The 17,080-nt window shown below is 42.8% G+C and overlaps 1 protein-coding gene across 1 annotated transcript in view; it reads left to right on the plus strand.

Annotated features, from left to right (window-relative positions):
* LOC310778115 (actin-related protein 3) overlaps window positions 1–5,298 on the plus strand; it is a 35,631-nt gene extending 30,333 nt beyond the window's left edge. The window contains exons 10-12 of the mRNA XM_083638453.1: window positions 156–281; window positions 3,154–3,237; window positions 4,159–5,298. Of these exons, the coding sequence (XP_083494579.1) occupies window positions 156–281; window positions 3,154–3,237; window positions 4,159–4,254 (306 nt within the window). The 3' untranslated portion in view covers window positions 4,255–5,298. The remainder of the gene's footprint in view (window positions 1–155; window positions 282–3,153; window positions 3,238–4,158) is intronic.
* The last annotated feature ends 11,782 nt before the right edge of the window (window positions 5,299–17,080 follow it).

Consider the following 17,080-nt stretch of genomic DNA (forward strand, 5'->3'; position numbering starts at 1 on the left):
CAGCCTCAGGCATGGCACCTAAATGAGGCACCTAAATCTGCGTTTGCAATTCGGTACCGGTAGTATTGGTTGTAAAAGCACCGGTACCATATTGGTACCTTGTTTCGGTACCCAACCCTATTGGTGAGTGATCCCCGTCCCCTTTCCCTCCACAGAACGTCGTTCTCTCAGGAGGCTCCACCATGTTCAGGGACTTTGGGCGACGTATGCAGAGAGACCTGAAGAGGTCGGTGGACGCCCGGCTGAAGATGAGTGAGGAGCTGAGCGGGGGCAAGCTCAAGGTGAGAGTACAGACCGTTTACACCTAGCAGAGATCAATGTCCTGCCTGACAAAACCAAAGGACAATAACTGAGGAAAAACAACTTCAACCTTTATGTCCTGTCTAGGGATGTCCCGATACTAGAAATTCTACTTTGATACCGATACCCCGGAAAATATCGATACTCGATAGCATTTTCAATATCACGGAGAAGGGGGGGGGGGGGGGTGACAACACATCAAGAGGCATAAAAAATAAACAGACAGATGGATGGACAGACGTACGCTTCTCCATAATCTAGGCCCGATAAAACTCATTTCGAAACTTTGACCTTACACAGCAGATTACACCTGCTCTAGTCATCAGCCTATCAGAACACAGCAGATTACACCTGCTCTAGTCATCAGCCTATCAGAACGCTTTGAGCTTGTTGAAGCAACAGATACCCACCAATGGTAGGGGGGGGATAAATCAGTAGTATGTTTGATTTTTCATTCAGAGAAAGCACTGCTGGGTGTCCATACTGTTGCAAATGAGTATTGTATCCATTTCAAATTTGTAGTATTGATTTTTATCGATACTTTTGACAACCCTAGTCCTGTCTCACAAGAAGTACGTTGTGGATTGATCATAGTTGAGTAGGATTTAATGGCATACTTTTTGTTAATCTGAGATATATAAACCTGAGCCTAATGTATGACAGTTAAAGCTACAATATGCTTTTTGCCTTGAGGCAGTAAGTGTATTGTTAGGCCTAAGCCCAAACTGAACGCGGCCTCCTCCCCTAAATCCCCATGGAATTTAAACAGCATCTATCCCGAGGCTGAGGTAGCCAGCATCTATAAACCCTCCACAAGCGCTCAAGAGGCAAATAGTGAACACAATCTGCATCCACAAAGAAGAAGAAGAAGAAAAAAAAGAATGCGATACCCGTGTGTTTGAAGGCGTTTGGTCTGGTCGTCCCAAATATCATTGAAAAAAACAATTTAGCCGTGTACAGTTCAAATTTCTATTTTACCGTCAAAGAAAAAAGTATATTGCAGCTTTAAAACAGTAGTTTCTGCTGTTTGCTTTTGCGTCAATGAAATGGTACTGCCAATTGATGCAAGCGGTAACTACAAATGAATAAAGAATAATAAATGTGTATCTTTTGACAGATGTGGGAATAGCATTGTGATGTGAGAGAAGCATTACAGTTCAAACATTCCCGTGCCTTACAAATGAAGCCCATTCATTTGCTTCACCTACATATTTCGAAACACATTTTTCTGGTGCTCGTCATTATTGGCATTCTATCACTGTTCTAACCCTTAAATCCTCAACTTAAAATGTAACTTCCTTGTTTGTCAAAGTCCTCATGCACCGGAGAATAAAATAACTTTTATTTTCAACAAGTGACTGTTACAAAGTAACAGTCACTAATCGTTTTGACTCTAATCATCAGAGTCAAATCGTAATCGTTTGACTCTGATGAAGACGCAGCAGGCGTCGAAACGTTAGTCTTTGAATAAAGCAATTTTCCAGTGAATCGTGTGCTCCAGGATCCTCTTTGGTTTGTCCATTGAACTTTTGTCATAATACTGTCCTGTCCTGAGAGCACCGACCTCCTTTTGTGGAGGGGCTGACGCGCAAGAGACTCCTTTTGTATTGACTGTTACAAAGGTTGCTAATAAAATGGTCAAGATGTCTCCAGCTCGATAATTCTAGTTTTGCCCCGTATCCGTCGCTGTTTGGGGCTGAGGTATGTCTCAAGTTGAGCTGGGAACCCAGAGTCTATCAATCTGACGACTAATAAGACTCTGGGACAGACGGGCAATATTTCGGTGTTGCGCGGTGTTGAGATTCCGCTTCTGTGCGTCGTGGTTATTGTTTACAGTCCGGTTGCCGCGAGAACGGAGTTGGAGCTCATCGATTGTAAGTGTTTTAGGTCAAGACGGCATTTCGGCTAATAATAATAGTAGGAGTAGTAGTAGTAGTGGTAGTAGTGGTGGTGGTATCTTCCTTGTACTAGTGACACACTTGTATTTTATATCCGGACTCAAGGACTTTGTTGTATATTGTTTGTTTAAACACATTTTGTACTGTATGTAAGATCTAGTCCTCCACACAAAAATACAGTTGAATGTTTTAGGCACTAAAACGTCAATTCTTTCTTTCTTCCCTTCCCCCCCAGGGTTAAAGTAGACGAACATCATTGGATGTTTTGCAGTCTTGTTGTAGTTTGACTCTTATGAAATCATATTTGATTCCATTGATTTGATCTCCGCTTCCCTCTCCGTGTCTTCTCTCACACCCTTCTAACTGCATTTTTCAAACTAGTGCAGTCAATCCAGAGAGTGTGAAACTAAAGGCTGTTACTCACCAAGAGCGATGTGAATATTGACCCACCTGTCAATCACAGCAACAGATGTGTACACGTCGGAAGCGAATTTCTGACAAATCGACCTTGGTCCGAAAAAATAAACGCCACAACAACGCTCAGCGAAACTTCGCCGTTGGTATGCACGGTTGCGTTAACTGATAACGCAACCGTTATCATCAGAACCAGATCAGAACCCTGTCCGTTATCGCTGTCTGTATTGTGCTGTTGTCTTGTTCTATGTTGTATTATGTACCCTATCATTTCCTGTACTGTGTCTGTGTACTGTACTTTTCATGTGTGCAAGAAAACCTGCGAAGCCAAAGACAAATTTCCACATTGTGGACAACAATAAATTGAATTGAATAGGTTCTGAAAATATGATGGGGAAAAAACCCCGCTTCCGATGTGTAAGGACCTTAAGTTCTCATATGGGAGAAAAGGTCTGTATCATCCCAGTCTCTGAGTTTGACAAGGTGGTTCAGGTTAGCTGCTCTTGTGTCCTTAAACCTTCTCTCTGTTTCGCCTCCTCAGCCCAAACCAATTGATGTCCAAGTTATCACTCATCATATGCAGAGATATGCTGTGTGGTTTGGTGGATCAATGTTAGCATCAACTGTGAGTATCTATCTCCAACACACACCCACAATACTCCAACACACACCCACAATACTCCAACACACACCCACAATACTCCAACACACACCCACAATACTCAATGATGTGCACCTCTACTTAGGTATGTGCTTTGCCTGTCTCATCTTAAAAGGAAGGCGCTGAGCCAAGGTAGAAAACCACAATTTGCAACAATGGGCCTTTTTCACAGCCTCCATTTTGTGTCTAAAATGCAGGGGGAAACACAGGTGCAACCAACTCCTTAATTAGGGCCCCAGCACCTAACCACCAACACCTAAAGGGACTGGAAGTTGGAAACCCTAATTAATGTTTTGGTGCACCTGTGTTACTTCCTGCCTTTTAGACACCTAGTGGCTGCTGTGAAAAAGGCCCATCACATGGGGGGGGGAAAGAAGGAGCTCATAGAAGAAGCCCATGACTAAATGATTTGTGTGTGAAGGTGGTAGATTTACCAGTAAGGATGCCTCTATGATTCTCAAAGGGTGCCACTCATTGATGTTAAAATGAGCAAGATTAGAAGGGTAAAATGCTGTATTTTACTTTTTGGAAAGATAATATGATCACTGAGTGGTTCAAAATTGTAGATAATGACAGAAAAAGTTTTAAAGGGGGGGGGGGGGGGTGTAAGAAGAGAACATCCCAGGAAGCAGAGGTTACAGCACCGCCCACACTCTTTCATGTCTGCAATCATATTTGTAAAAAAATAGAGTTGCTCTTTTGCAAATGGCTCATTTTAGAACAGAATTCTTCAAATTTTGAGACATTTTTTTCAAATAGAACTCTGTATTTTAATTTTATTTTTTAAGCTTTGGTAAAGCAATTTCAGAGACGTGCTGCTCGGTTCTATGTATGCGACGTTGATGATCGCGACACGCGCTTATTGTTCTGCCTCTCTTCCCACAGCCTGAGTTCTACCAGGTTTGCCACACCAAAAAGGACTACGAAGAGATCGGCCCAAGCATCTGTCGCCACAACCCTGTGTTTGGAGTCATGTCTTAACTCCGGACCCCCGACGTCTAACTCTTCGGGGCGAGGGGGCTTCAGGGCGAGGGGGCAGGGAGGGCTGGGTTAGGACGTGTAAAGGACAGGCTTGGGAGGTCAGGGACAGTGGAGCGTTTGTGCTTTTTGATTTTGCTCGTTCAACTATGGATGTAAGGAACAAGAATCCAGAATATAAAAAGGAAAAAAAAGAGAGCGAGAGAGACCAGACCAAACACAGACCGTCTGGAAAAGTTATTGTGAATATTCCTTTTTTTCTTTTCTCTCTTTGTTTTGTTTTGCTTTCCACAATGAGGGAAAAATGGTTTGTCAACCAAAACAATTTTAAGAACATTTCCGGATCTGTTGTGCAACATGCACAGAGATAAACGATGATGATGATGATGATGATGATGGTGATTATAAAGATGGTGTTGGTGGAGGCTTAGGTTCATGACAATAACACTGATGATAATAACAGGACATTGGAACATATTATTTATGTTTATGGAACATGAGTCCAGGCAATATCCGATGACTCTTGAGATCATGTGATCATTGACAACTTTAGAACATATTATTGTCTCCTTTTTTCTTTCCTTTTTCTGCTTCAAATGCACTTCTCTCTGTGTATCACGGCAAGAGCTTGTTTATATTTCATACAGAACGTTTTTTATATGTCAAACTGGTGAAATCAGGGGTAAAAAAGAAAAGAAATGAATGCATACATCAGAAAGTGACTGTTTGAACACACGGTGCAGCTTTGATACGCAGTATTTTCTTAAGTTCAACAGAAGTTTCTCCTATTTTCCCCACGTCGTTGCTGTCCGCCCTTTAATTCTTCCTTCATTCTCATCACTTTGGACCGCGTCCGATTTCCACCTCTATCATGCTTTCGAAAGAAAAGAGAGGTTATACAAATTGAATTAATAAAGAACGACTGTCAGACCAGTATTGTTAGACTAGATTTTTTTTTATTAAATACCAAATTATAAAAAAAGGATGGGATTTGTGTATTTAATGCCTTGCAACATTCCAATAAAGGCTCAAATTTGTTTCTAAGTACTGGAGTTGTGTCGCTCGCCCTTCATTGCCTATTGGGTGTCATTGTAATGTGGTTTTATTTTTTGCACCATGTATGCCATTATAACTGTTGATATCAAATGAATCCTGAATCTTCCACCAAAATATGTTAAGCCCTGGTCGTCCCTGTAGGGGAAACCACACTTGATTGATTATGTCCATGCAGAATGTTCCACTGTGAGCTTAGTGGGTACGTTCACAAACACTTGCGTTGGTGTAGAATGTTCCACTGAGCTTAGTGGGTACGTTCACAAACACTTGTGTTGGTGTAGAATGTTCCACTGTGAGCTTAGTGGGTACGTTCACAAACACTTGTGTTGGTGCAGAATGTTCCACTGTGAGCTTAGTGGGTACGTTCACAAACACTTGTGTTCGTGTAGAATGTTCCACTGTGAGCTTAGTGGGTACGTTCACAAACACTTGTGTTGGTGTAGAATGTTCCACTGTGAGCTTAGTGGGTACGTTCACAAACACTTGTTTTGGTGCAGAATGTTCCACTGTGAGCTTAGTGGGTACGTTCACAAACACTTGTGTTGGTGCAGAATGTTCCACTGTGAGCTTAGTGGGTACGTTCACAAACACTTGTGTTGGTGCAGAATGTTCCACTGTGAGCTTAGTGGGTACGTTCACAAACACTTGTGTTTGTGCAGAATGTTCCACTGTGAGCTTAGTGGGTACGTTCACAAACACTTGTGTTGGTGCAGAATGTTCCACTGTGAGCTTAGTGGGTACGTTCGTTCACAAACACTTGTGTTGGTGCAGAATGTTCCACTGTGAGCTTAGTGGGTACGTTCACAAACACTTGTGTTGGTGTAGAATGTTCCACTGTGAGCTTAGTGGGTACATTCACAAACACTTGGACATGTCTGTCTTTTATAATGCTTCAATTTACTTCAAACACACCTTACAGAGCGTTGTGATCACCAAGCAGTTGGAGGAGAAATGGGATGTAGTGGATGGAGGTGGGTGGGAGGAGAGGGGGTATATGGGTGGAGGTGGGTGGGAGGAGAGGGGGTATATGGGTGGAGGTGGGTGGGAGGAGAGGGGGTATATGGGTGGAGGTGGGTGGGAGGAGAGGGTATATGGGTGGAGGTGGGTGGGAGGAGAGGGGGTATATGGGTGGAGGTGGGTGGGAGGAGAGGGGGTATATGGGTGGAGGTGGGTGGGAGGAGAGGGTATATGGGTGGAGGTGGGTGGGAGGAGAGGGGGTATATGGGTGGAGGTGGGTGGGAGGATAGGGGGTGGAGCTGGGTGGGAGGAGAGGGTATATGGGTGGAGGTGGGTGGGAGGAGAGGGGGTATATGGGTGGAGGTGGGTGGGAGGAGAGGGTATATGGGTGGAGGTGGGTGGGAGGAGAGGGTATATGGGTGGAGGTGGGTGGGAGGAGAGGGGGTATATGGGTGGAGGTGGGTGGGAGGAGAGGCGGGGGGGGGGGGGGGTGGAGGATGATGATGGGACGCTGCTCGGTTTTGTTTTTAGCCGTTATCCACTGAAATGACAATGCAGCCGAGACGTCCAGTCCTGCAGGGAGAAAGTTCACACACTCAAAAACGGAAGAGTCAAGTCCACCCCATTGACCGTAAATAAGAGGGTCCACTCTCACATCAGATCTCTGAAATGTGAAACCATCTAGAGTTCTCAGTTTCAGCTCTGAGCGAAAAACGTATGTATTTTACAGTATAGTCCAGATTGATACTCTATGTTCCCTCTGAACAGGCGCCCTTAACGACCAGAGGAGGAACCACATTAGCAACCAGGATATTGCATGTTTTTGTGAAGGGGGTTCCTATATGAAGGAAACCCCCGGGAGGCACAGGGAGAACATGCAAACTCCACACAGAAAGGCCCTTTTTGACGACCCCACCCGGGCGGTGGGCACTCGAGAACATGCGGACGGGCACGCATTCCTTCAGCGTTCACATCGTCCCAGGTGGGAATCGAACCCCCGACCTTCAAGCTGTGAGGCGATAGTGCTTACCACTGCACCACCGTACCTCCCACCAACTCCTTTCTAACTAGACATTTCTATCTGGTTAGGCTTGTTCGCAAATAAAAAATAATAATTTAGAAAGCAACTGGAGGCAAGATTGTGCAATCAATTCTTAAGGTCAATATAAGTCTTTTTGTGGCAAGTGACCCAGGTAAGTGTGGCAAGTGACTTCAAATTTATCTTGTTTATGCATAGGTTAACTTACTGAATAGACATGAATGTGTTAGTTATTTGGCCCCTGTTTTACTTGTGACTTTATGGCTTATTGGACAAGTCAATTAGGCATAGTGTTGAGCTCATTTGCATATTTAAAATAGATTTTTCCAAGAAACTTCATTTTTTCCTTTACACCTATGCGGGTATATTTTGGGTAGCCTATATTCGATTAGTGTATAGCTCATTTGCATATTCAAATTAATTTTCAAGAAACTTGTAATACAAAAAATTTTACTTTTCATGGATACTTTCATTGTATAAAGTTTTATTTTGATAGGAGTAAAGGAAAAAAATAGCCCCATTGGGGTGTATTGTTGTCTGGCCTTACTGGCACACATCTTGGATTGATGAGAATTAAACATATTTCCTCAACTAGGATTTCTTAGGACTTTTAGTATGTTGTTCTGGACACCTCATAGAAATGATCTAAGCTGCAAAAAATTCTTTTACAATTAGTTTGTTTTTTGGTTCCAAAATGAGTTACTTTGCCTGGACTATACAGGAGGCTTTGTCGGTCGGTCCCTCTTTTCCTCCCCAGCCATTCAGGAACGCTTCAGATTTCAACCACCAGGGGCAACAGAGCAGGTCTGGACTTGCTACCATTTGAACCAGCAGTGAATGGGGACACTAACAAACATTGAATTACCTTTAATTCAACTGGTTTAAACATGTGCCGTGTAACTACAGGATCTGTACTTGTTGTAATTGTGGTGCCTGGTTTGGTTCATTATTGGCCATTAGATCATATTAGATCATATTTATTTATGGAATAGTTAAAAGAAAGACATGTCTAAATGTGGTCATTAAGTACAGTACATTAGAGGGCCCACAACACCTGAAGGTAATTTGTATAAATATCACCTACAGCCAACTGATTAATGAGATGGCAATCAATAGTATGACAGCAATTGATCATATTTACACAACCATAAACCCACAACACACTTGTAACATTCATGAGTTGAAAATGTTTTAGCCACTCAAATTGCATTGGGAAGCTGCGTTGGGCAGGTCAGGTGAGCAAGTAAAATCAATGAGGGTCTAATCAACAAGGGACAGGTGAATGTAATCAGACTGGAAGGTTTGCTGGTCTAGCCTATACACAAATCTACAACCAAATACCCCTATACACCCCCACCATGCTGTTGTCCGCTGGATTACTTTTAGGCAATTTTGTTGTTCTACATAACTTATTTCAGAGGTTTATTACTACACAAGCAGCATAGTAAATTACCTAAACTTATGAAATGCTGGATTCAAAGCCCTTCTGCCCATATTCTGTGCACTGACTGACAAGGGACAGGTGAATGTAATCAGACTGGAAGGTTTGCTGGTCTAGCCTATACACAAATCTACAACCAAATACCCCTATACACAAAATGCTACACACACACAAAATGCCTAAAATGATTTATACTTTTAACTTATAAAGTGGTTTGTAGGTGTGTTGCCTACTAGGAATTTGTTCCTTCTGGGTCTGGCAGAACCAGGTCTCCTGGGCCCCGTTCCAATACCCATACTTCCATACTATTTAGTAGGCAAAAAAAGATTTAGTATGTCCCAATACATAGTATGTCAGATGCAGTATGCCAAGAGTACCAGGATGTTGTACTACATCAGCTCCTATTTCGGAGTATGCATCGATGCATGCTGCTTCAGCCAAACTTCCCCACAATCCTTTGCGCAGCAGGAAGTTATGTCTTCTTCTTCTTCTTCTAATGTTTTATGGCGGTTGGCAAACAACTTTTTGTGCATTACCGCCACCTACTGGAGTTACGTCGCACTGACTGAGCTGCGTGTTCATGAATGAGATAATTAACTTTAAGAAAGCCTTGAAATATGTTAAAACCAAACAAGCATGGTGTGTACCAAAACATGCATATCTTGATTCCTGTTTAGATCTCTGACTTAATGTTTTTGCTTTATTTATTTTATTTTGTTTATTTGATTGTCTGTTCCAATTTTGTAAATGTTTAGTCTGAATTTTTTGTATAATGTACTGTTTGTTACTGCCAGACTTTGTTTATTGAATAAAAAAAATAAAAAAATAAAAACTCAAATGTGGCGCTGCGGACGTCGGCGGAAGTGAGCAAGAGGTCGGAGTTCAGGAAGCTCACGTGACGACAGATGTAGTGTGTCCCAATAGTATGCATTTTGCATGCATGCTGCACACTACAATCCATACTTTGTGAGGGCAGCGGCAGTACATACTACAAGAAAGAAGTACAAGTATGGGTATTGGAACGGGGCCCGGGTCTTGTTTTTATATTGTGTTACTTCCTGCATTTTAGAGACAAAATGGCTGATTTGGGTGGGATGTGAAATAGGCGTATTCTCTCTCACTCTCTCACTCCATGCTTACACGTATGCATGCACACATGCACGCACACGCGCACACAGCTTAGATTTCTCCCGTTTCAGCCTGAGCCCGACACAACCCGACTCGGCCCAATGGGTTCGGGCTGACAATTTATGCTAATTGGTCGGGTCAGGCTTGGGCTTCGACTTACTAGGGTCGGGTCGGGTTTTGAATTTTCACGCCCGTTGAGAACTCTAAACTACATTTCCCACCATGACTTTCCACAACCCCAGAGAAGGGGTGAAGCTTGTTAAATAAGACATAAGACACTTTATTGTCATTGTACTTTACATACAACAAAATTAGGTTTGGTACTTTGAGTCAGTAACCAGCAGCAGTAGTTGGACAATAATAATAATAAGCAGCAATAGATAGTAAAAAATAATAATAATAATTGTATAAAATAATAGTAATAGTAGTAGTAAAATAGTAATAAAAAATAGTAGGTAATAAAAAAGTGACAAAATACTCAAATGTATTGCACACAGTTTAAAACGAAGACCGACAGAAGTTGTGCATTGACTGGTACATGTTGCTTATAGTGTTGTGAGTGCATTTAGCATCAATGTGGGGTAAGGGGTGAAATGTTTCCAGTCTATTGTCCTTGGTGACTGGTGACATTTAGCTGTGATTTGAGTAAAGTTAACCTGATATTGGATTTAGGATATTCTGCATATTCATTTTCTCAACTTCAATAACTTGCAAAGTAAAAGCCCAATAATGAATACCGGCAATGGCATACTCCTGGCGGGTACCCCATCTTGCCAAAATCTGTTCTTACCTTGTCCACAGGTCCTGTTGACACAGAGGTGATTTTCCCCCCTCAGTAGATGATTTATATTGGCAGAAACTAAAGAGGGCCTCTGACAAAGTCTTCAAATATTGGCTAAATATTGTAAAAAAAAAAACAACATAATGATCTTTCAAAATAGCCCTAAAGGTTCACAAAATAAACATATCTGACAACTTTAAAAACAGCTTATCAATAAAATAAAATAAAAGACAGTTGGGGTACTTTCATGCTAAACATTCAGCAGCCCGCGGGGGCAGTGGGGAGCAGTTTGTTCCTGTGAAAGGTTTTATCTTGTGACCTGACTGAATGTTAGTCCGAGGCAGACTTTTTATTATCAAGTTTTTTTTTCCCTCTACTTGGACATTCTCCCCTGCTGTCCTGGTCTTTGCTCCACCCCCTCTGCCGATCTGGAGAGGGTTGTAGATTAGCACATGCTTCCTCCGATTGTGCAGTCGCCAGCCGCTTCTTTTCACCTGACAGCGAGGAGTTTCACTGACAGGACTTAGCACGTGGGAGAATCGCGCTATTCCCCCCGGTTCCCCTCCCCCCGCTCAGGCGCCCCAACCGACCAGAGGAGGCGCTAGTGCAGCGACCAGGACTCATACCCCCACCAGCTTCCCACCAGCAGATACGCCCAACTGTCTCTGTAGGAACGTCTGACCAAGCCGGAAGTACCGCTGCTGGTCATTTAACCCGGGTCTCTGCGGTGGTAGGAGAGTTTTACCTCTAACTTAACTGAACAAGGATCAATACTAGGGGTGTCACAATATATCGTCCCACGAAATTTCGCGATAGTAAAACGTCACGATATGTATCGTTGAGATGAAATCTCATATCGTGAAAAAAAAAAAAAAAAAAAATCCCAAAAATAGACAAAGAAACGTCTTTGTTTGTTGAAGTTCAATGTGTGGAAAGTAGTTCAGTTGAACAAGTCTCTGAAGAGACACATGAGAAGTTATACAGGAGAGAAACCATTCAATTGAGTTTCTGGCAAAACTGTTTACTTGACAGGAAAAACTGAAGATGCATAAAAAATAGACTAAGAAAAGTCTTGTTGTTTGAGTTTGAAGAAAAACTGAAGATGCATAATGAGAATTTATACTGCTGAGAAACCTTTTAGTTCAAAGTAAATCTAAGTGACGGTGTAACTCATTCTATTTCAAGATAAGCCTTATCTCCAATCTCATGTTTTTTCTAGTTGTTATTGTAATAACAATTTCCCACAACAGCATGTTTTGTATTTGTGCATTTCAAATAAAATACTACTTTTCCAGTCATATATTGTCATTATTCAAGTTTAAAAAAATATTGTTAAAATCGTATCGTATCGTATCGTTATCGTGAACCCAGTATCGTGATACGTATCGTATCGTGAAGTGAGTGTATCGTGACACCCCTAATCAATACAGACCCTCTTTCCGTATCAAGTCCTCCACCAGGGCTCTGAATTGCATATCTGAAGAGACAGAGACACCCCATTTACATCTGGTTTTTAAATGCGACCTGTATCCAGATAAGTTATCCAGATACAGGTCATATTTTAAAAAAAAAAAAATCTATAAATGCGGTGAAAGAGATCTGAACACAATGTGAGCTAGACTACTTCCAGATGTGGACAGGAAGATCTGATCACATTCTGATCATGATGCATTTACACCTCGCATTCACATGCGATACGGTACACCTTTTTGGCTGCATCGTTCAACAGTCAACAGATTGTTGCAATATGATATTATAACCATGTTTGACAGACCAGTCCCTCCCTCCCTCCCACACACACACACACACACACACACACACACACACACAGTACAGTATATATATATATATATATATATATATATATATATATATATATATATATATATATATATATATATATAAAATAATAATAATATTAACCCTGAGCCTCTTTGCAGGGCCACCACGTATCTTGCCCATCTTGCCTGGGATGAAATGATCCCTTCGGGGCCCCAACCCTTTTTATTTCTGACAAAATGCTCCATATATTTATGGACAATTAGAGGGTTATTGTGCTTTTGGACTTGAATTGAGTGTACCTGCGCTGTACAGGTGTCCTGTGAGGTGATGAGTGTACCTGTGCTGTACAGGTGTCCTGTGAGGTGATGAGTGTACCTGCGCTGTACAGGTGTCCTGTGAGGTGAATGCATTTCTTGTTATTGTGCTCTTGGCTTTGAGTGTTCAGGTGGCTGTGCTGTAAATCATGTTGAGATGCAGGTGAATGTCTTCGTTTTAGTAGGATTAACACAGTGTGCTGCCCAGCTGCCCTAGGGTGACGTCACTTGAAATGACCTCCTTCCTCAATTTGACAAGCAAAAAAGTGACATTTACTATGCCAATAAAGACATTAACAAATGAATAAATACATTAACTTCAACAATACATTCTCAACACACACACACACACACACACACACACACACACACACACACACACACACACACACACACACTGCAGACAATTTAAGACAATAGCTACCAAACAGCAAATTACAGTATACTTTATACCATAGATTGATAGTTGAGCCTACAAATGCCATTTTAGGCTTTACCCACAGAAATACTGTATTCAATTTGAGTGCAACTCATATCAAAGACATCTTGCTAAAATGCATCATAATTTTCCAAAGGCCTGAATGACTTCAAACAAACAAACAAACATTACACAGAGATCTAATGCAACTTCAGCACCACAGACAAGGCTCCACATAGCACCAAAGACAAAGCTCACTAACTGTAGCAAGCAGTCACTTCAGGTGAGATGATGTGACAGTGGGACCTGCAGAAGATGAAAGCAGCAGCACATTGAGACAATGGGATGAACCTGGACTTTAGTCCAGACCAGCCCACCACAATCAGCCGGACACCAGCCATCCTTGTTGATTATTTCACAACACAATCTGTCATCTCCATGGCTCAGACTAAACTGTCATCAGATAGGCTAGCGTGGCCCACTAAATACATTGAAATGCACTATTCGTTATTATGGTTGTTATAAGTGTCTCAAACCGCACGTCCAGTTCAAAGAGAAAACTTTCCACAAGCATCAACTCGACTAGTTCGTTCTAAACTCTTTTAAGTTGGGAAAACAATCTCTCATCTACAGTTAGTGACAGGGTGAGAGATCTCTCACCCACAGTTAACAGGCAGGGTTAAGAAAAGCCTGACTGTGGTGAACATGTCACACGTGGGTAAGTCGTTTTCAGTCGACCTTTTCTTAGCAGTTCCTCCAGTGAACAGGTTTTCTCTCATCACACAAAATGCTTTGAACTGGACACATTCAAATGTGATGGAAGGTGGGGGGCACCTCCACACCAATCACAAATCTTTCTCATTATGCATATATTATTTTAGTATTAAATTAATTTTCGGCCGCAGAGTAGGCCTAATATGAGAGAAAATATGACGAAGCGTATAAAGAATTGAATCGACCCTTTTCACGGGGGCCGTTTTGTGTCGAAAAGGCAGAATAAACACAGGTGCAATTCCAATCATGGAAGTTGGAAACCATCAGTGTTTTGCTTGCACCTGTGTTTACCCTGCCTTTTCGACACAAAATGGCCCCCGTGAGAAGGGTCTATTTGAATGTGTGGTGCCACTGCCGTTTTTATGTAGTTTTTTGAAAGGTTTGGTCTGAGTGAAATCTTCTATAGTCTCTCCCGATTCTAAATATATCTGAACCGTTTGATTTGACGAGATAAAACTATTTTTATAAGCATTTTACGAAATATCTATGGGAAAATAAATGGCGGATGAAAATCTCTGGTACAGTGCTGAAGCAGGAAGTAGGCGGTCACTTTGCCTCTCTATTTACAGTAGCAACTGAGCTATGGGTTCTGTTTACTTCAAGTTCCTCATTTGTCCAGCAGATGTCTCTCTCCCCACATCTATATCCCCCCCCCCCCACCCTCTGAAGTGTACTTCTGCACCTTTGGATGAACAACCGGTCAAACTTGATTATCAACAAGTTTTCATATGAGCTCTCCTTCTGCAGCAGTAGGGGTGACAGGTCAGAGTGAGAAGGATCGATGTCCGGAGCGGCAGCATGTGCAAAAATAATGGGAAAGCATAATCTAAAATAGTAAGGTTAAATACTAATATGTCACACTGTGCAGGCAGATCGATTTGACAGGGCATCTGCCTTTGGAGCCTAAATTGCCAGCCTCTTCACACCACACACCCGATGCCCTGATTCATTTGCTGGCTAATGACACACATACCAGGGTGACTGCAGGTCATCGCGCCCGCGTCAATGGAACCGAGAAAGCAATATCTACCCATCTCCAGTTAACAGGCCAGAAATCACATGCCGGCCCACTTGAGTGAGTGCCAATCACAGCGTAGGGCTTATGCACTTTCTCCATGTTGTGGCTCAGATGGACTTCAAGCTGGAAAAACGATTGGTTGTCATTCCCTTTGCTGATATAGACTAGCCATATGGAAAAAGCAGATTTGTCACGTTACTAAAATATTACTCCGGATCACGTGGCAGATGTGCGTGTGTCTGATGTCTGCCGATTTCCAGAAAATAGTCCCGTCACTCAATGAAAAGTAGGTACAACAAAGTAAAATAAGATCTTCAATATAATAATAAATAATGTTTCATTTTTACCACGCTAATGTTAATTGATCTGTTTCGCTTTACTGAAGGCCCGTGGCGGTTGACAGAAAGAGACAAAAATAGTGACTGTCACACACATTTAACTAATAGTGAAAAAACAGCAGTAGCGAGCACACTTCAAAATTAAAGTTAACCACGGTGCAGGGCCACATAGGAAATCAGCGGGGATGTTTACATTTACTTCCGGTTACCCCACACATAATGGCGGTGAACGGCACAAACTGACGTGTTGAAGACAAAAACAGACAAAGAAGACAAAAATGGTTCGTTCGTGTTGTGTTGTTGGGTGTCCAGTGACCATAAAGAGCGGGTCAAGATTTGGATTATTCAGAATTCCCTCTGCAAAGGGCAAACATGAGCAAAGAGAACTCTGGATTCGGCGGCACAGGCTTACTACAGCTACAACATCCGGGTTCCGAGCTGTATCCGAGCGGTGCCGGTCGCAATGCCGATAGCCCACAAGCAGAACCAGCTGAGCGAGGCGGCGTGCAGCGTGGCGGTGGAGCTAACCTCTCCCAGCCCCCACGCCAAACCTAACCTCCCCCCATGCCTAAACCTAACCCTCCCCCAGACCCTAACCCAAAACCTAACCTCTCCCACCCCCCACGCCTAAACCTAAGGTCGGCATTGCGGGTGGTCGGCATAGCGGGTGGACACCATCCGAGCGGCGTCAGTAGCCTCTGTCTGTAACGTAACATTAACGAGTCTGCAAAAAAACTGCGAGTTTGACAGTTGTAAACAAACGTTATTAGCTAGCTAACACTACATAAAACAAGCACAGAAGAAAGGCTAGATACGTCGGACAAGCATGTTTACCAACCGTTTGAACATTTAAATTGAAAGTAGTCGGGCGAAAACAACGAGAGAGTTTGACAGCATTTATTTGGCAACACGCAAATTTAAACCTGCCGCCTTCCCGAAGTGGTACCCGGAAGTAAATATTGTTTACATGGTGATGTCACGGTGATTTGGTCTATAGAAACGAGCAAAAGAGAAAAGGCCAGCACTCAAAAAAGTCCTTTAGGAGTTTTGAATACCTACTTATCATGTACAGCAGCACTTTCAGCAGGTAGCCTTCACAACGGTGATGAAAGCTACCTGCTGAAACGCGTACGTTGTGCTGCTGTAAGTATAGGGTTAGACATTAGGTTTAGGCAAGTACAAGAATGTGGTTAGGCTGTGAGTTTGGGTCTGGTCGTGGTTAGATGAGAAAACCCTAACCCTAATCTTAACCACATCTTTTTTACTTGCCGCACATTTTCAGGAAGAAGCAATTGCGCCGACCAATCAAATGACTTCGGGGCGGGGTTTTCCCGGCCCATACTAGGAAGAAATGTTGGTCCAGGAACAACTGTTACTTGGTGAAATTGCTTTGTGCGTACGGATACGCAATCTTAATTCCCTAATCGGCGAGAACAGAGTCAACTGGCTAAGCAGAAGCAGATTCTTGGATTGACGTTCACAATCAAAAGGTTGCGGCCTGTTGCCAAAAGAGTGTGGAAGTGCCTTTGTTGCACCTGGCTGATCAAAGTTGTAGCAGCAGCAAAAGGCTGGGAGCCAGGTGACAGGTGTGCTAAAGAACCTGTGTGTGACTGTGACATTACGTCATGTGACCCACCAGGGGATTCCTTTGAGGATGCTCCTTACCGCTAAGACGCTATGAGGCACGTCGCAGTGCTGCTGTCAGCCAGGCAGGACTCAGCAGCGACGGCACATTTGCTGTTTGGCGGTGGACTTGAACGCCTCTCGCAGACAGCAGCCGGGT

This window comes from Poromitra crassiceps (assembly GCF_964638095.1).
Source record: "Poromitra crassiceps genome assembly, chromosome: 6".
NCBI lineage: Eukaryota > Metazoa > Chordata > Actinopteri > Beryciformes > Melamphaidae > Poromitra > Poromitra crassiceps.